General features: G+C 51.7%; 1 protein-coding gene across 1 annotated transcript in view; it reads right to left on the bottom strand.

Annotated features, from left to right (window-relative positions):
- Mypn (myopalladin) overlaps positions 1-3,284 on the bottom strand; it is an 89,630-nt gene that overhangs the window by 21,536 nt on the left and 64,810 nt on the right. Inside the window, exons 12-13 of the mRNA XM_023716170.1 lie at positions 2,724-3,215; positions 2,191-2,329 (exon numbers count right to left, since the gene is read on the bottom strand). Coding sequence (XP_023571938.1) covers positions 2,191-2,329; positions 2,724-3,215 — 631 coding nt within the window. The remainder of the gene's footprint in view (positions 1-2,190; positions 2,330-2,723; positions 3,216-3,284) is intronic.

Raw genomic sequence — 3,284 nt, 5'->3', positions numbered from 1 at the left:
CTGGGTGTGCACAGCCTCCTAAAGGGTGTGTGTGCTTCACTGGGTGTGCACAGCCTTCTCTAGGGCATGCCTGCTGCAGTGCATATGCACAGCCTTCTCCAGGGTGCTCAGCCTTCTTCCCTGGCATGGAGCCAAGTCACCCAGCATCACCCTAGTGCCAAATGGGTGGGTTTGACTAAAATATGGACACTCTGCAACAAGAAAGTGAGTTTGGGAGCAATTGGGACACTGGGGCTCTAAAAGGTTCACCGCCACTGGCTCAGACATGCCTTTAGAGACTTGCCTGGGCCTGCTGCAGACTCCAATGTAATGGAGGGCTCAGCACCCAAATCCCTGAAGCTCACTGTAAGGTGTCCTCATGGCCCAGGTAATTAAGAGAAAAATCCTACCTTCCTGTGAGTTGGGCAGGGGATTAACCTGGGTTCATGCACAGAGTAACCAGGAGAGAAAACTGAGCAGCCTACTTGCAAAGCCAGATCCTTTCTACCTCTCTACCTTGTAAAAGAGGCTCCACACAGCTCTGACTTCAGTGCCACTTCGGAGGATTAACCACCACAAGCATGCTGACACCGGAGTGACTGCTACGGGCTTGAAGGTAGCTGTTGCCACAGACTGAGAAAAGCTGTGCATTTCAGGAAGATGTGAAGTGACCAGGAGACCAGGGCTGGCTCCTGTCCCAGCACAAACGCTGGGTGCCTGCCCTTTGGTTCCTTGGTTAGGAGAGAGGGAGGGACCAGGGCTGCCTGGATGTTTACCTCCAAAACTAGATGCCATTTGGGGAAATAATGATATGAAAAGTACTTGGAAGGTTTAATATTCTGCTTTGGATCAGCCATTTAAACTCCAAATCTGAAGGCTTTAAGCAACAGACTTTCAAGAATCCACTTAGGCCAAGTGGCCTAGCACACAGTTCCACAGGAAGTAGGGCAGATGGACCAAGCTAAACCACTGCAGCCGGTGACCTTGAACTTCATTTCTAGGAGTCCTTGTGGAACAAATTCTGCAATATTTAGCACATTCTATTGACTAAGGTTTTGCTGTATTTCAAAGTAGATTTTATCAGTTTCCATCTTGGGAAATAAACCAAGAGTTAGATTACTAAAATGTAAACCCGCCTCTAAAAATAATCATTTGATCAGGAGACTGAGGCAGGAGACTTGTGAGTTTGGCCAACCTGGGCTACAAAATTGGTTGGGAGGGGGCTGGTGAGATGGCTCGGTGGTCTAGAGCACCTAGTTAGAATAAGCTTAGCAAAGCACAGGGACCACGGTTCAATCCCCCAGCACCACATGCCAGCCAGCCCTGCCCCCTGGTGGGCTGAGCTGGCCACACACACACACACACACACACACACACACACACAAATAAATAAAATTAAAAAAAAAATTGGTTGGGAGCTGGCCTGGACTACACAGTGAACCCTCGTCTCTGAGCAAAACAAAGCACAAGTAAAGGGGACACTCAGGCCGAGGGCATCAGGCACAACCTGGAGCCTTGGTGCTCCTTCAAGGCTCTGAGAGCCGAGCATCACGAAGAGGCAACGGGGCAGCTCGAGACTGCCGGGCGGGCGACCGACTCACTTCTCTCCTTAATGCTGTAGCTGCGCCTAACCCATCACATAACTTCTACAATCCCAGTTACTTGTGGTCAAGCAGGACCCAAAAGTATTAAGTAGAAAATTTCAGAAGTAAACTGTAAGTTTTGAAAAACTTTTATTATAGCACATCATTATAATAATTTCATCTTATTATTAGTTATTGTTAATCTTTTGCTGTGTCTTTTTTCCCCCTTTTGGTCTTGAGACAAGGTTTCGCTATGCAGCTCAGGCTGGCCTTGAGCTCACTTTGTAGTCCAGCCAGGCCTCAAACTCAGCGACCCTCCTGCCTGTGCAGGATTCAGAGTTATCTGGAATTACAGGCATTCACCGGGTCCTAGAAGATCACCCCCACCAACAGGGGGCCTACTGCATATTCTAGCCAAGCTAAAACACATTGACAAATAAGCTGATCTAAGTCCTAATCAAGAAGCGTGGACCTCCACGGTCGGCTTTCTGCAGGAGCTCGGGCTGGCTCTGCCATCTAAGCCTGCAGCATCAAATTCACTGAGGTCAGGCGACCAAGTATCCAAGGACTGAATTATTAAAATTTACATTCCTTATAATAAAATTCCACAAAGCCATCTGAGTCATACCTGCTGGCTTGATCGGACGTCACTGAAGCTCGTTTTCTTCCCCAAGTCTAGAATTACTGCATTCTTAGTTTCACGAATGTAATCGTCACTCAGTGGCTGCGATGACTTCGTGTTTCTCTTCATTAACCCCTGGGATGGCCTGTGAGATAAATTCACACCAACACATTCATACGGCATCGAGCATGGTATAAAGAATCTGTGCTAGGGGCCTTTTAAATATTTTAATTATTAAAAATTACTCATATGCATAGTAATCATAGGCTTTGGTCTGAAGTATTTAATAACCATTTTGTGTCCAAAAGGCTTGGTTATCTACCCTCCTAGAGTCCCCTCATGGACCAAGTGATCCTATGCATGTCCCCCCTTCCACAGGCCTCTGTTTGCATCCAGTGTCCCACTCTGTAGTTGAGGCTGGCCTTGAACTCACTATGGAGTCCAGCCTGGCCTCCAGCTCACGGAGGCTCTCCTGCCTCAGCCTCCCAGTGCCGGGGATCAAAGGCGCAATACTACACCAGATTCTCAGTGACACCTACACAGCTGGTGCGCTCCGAGGCAGCCCCATGGCGTTGGTGGGGGGCACAGCAGGAAGGGAGGGCAGGACGGAGCTGAGGAAGGCAGCGGGGTTCTGGATCCGGCTGGTGGGGGACACGGGTGCAGGAGGCACGTGGTGTGGCTGAAACTGGCTTCCTCCGGGTGTGGAGAAAGAGGGCGAGGGCTCGGCCGGGTGGGGTGCGGGTGGCAGGAGGCTCTCGCGGCTCAGAGTCCTTGGCAGCGTGTGGGGGGCACCACTCGCCAGGGAGCTGCTGGGGGGCGTGGAGGGCAAGAAGTGCTTCGGCCTGGACAGGCTGGGCGCCGGTGAGGGGGACGGGGTCGCGGACGGGGAGGGGGCTGGCGCTGCGGCCCTAAGTGCCCCGCTGGAGCCAGCGTGGAAGGGAGACGCCCTTGGCGGGGCAGGCACCGGGCCCTGAAGCTGCTGCTGCTCCAGCAGGACCTGGTTGTGCAGCTGCTGGAGCTGGGAGGAGTCACTGTGAGGAGGACGAAGAGGGTGGGAGGGGAGAGTGCAGTGGGGGAGAGGAGGGGAGGATTAAGGTGGA

The sequence above is a fragment of the Octodon degus genome, unplaced genomic scaffold (genome assembly GCF_000260255.1).
Source record: "Octodon degus isolate 3935 unplaced genomic scaffold, OctDeg1.0 scaffold00046, whole genome shotgun sequence".
In the NCBI taxonomy this organism is placed as follows: Eukaryota; Metazoa; Chordata; class Mammalia; order Rodentia; family Octodontidae; genus Octodon; species Octodon degus.
Note: the sequence above shows the minus strand (reverse complement) of the source record. Positions and strands in the feature narration are given on the sequence as shown.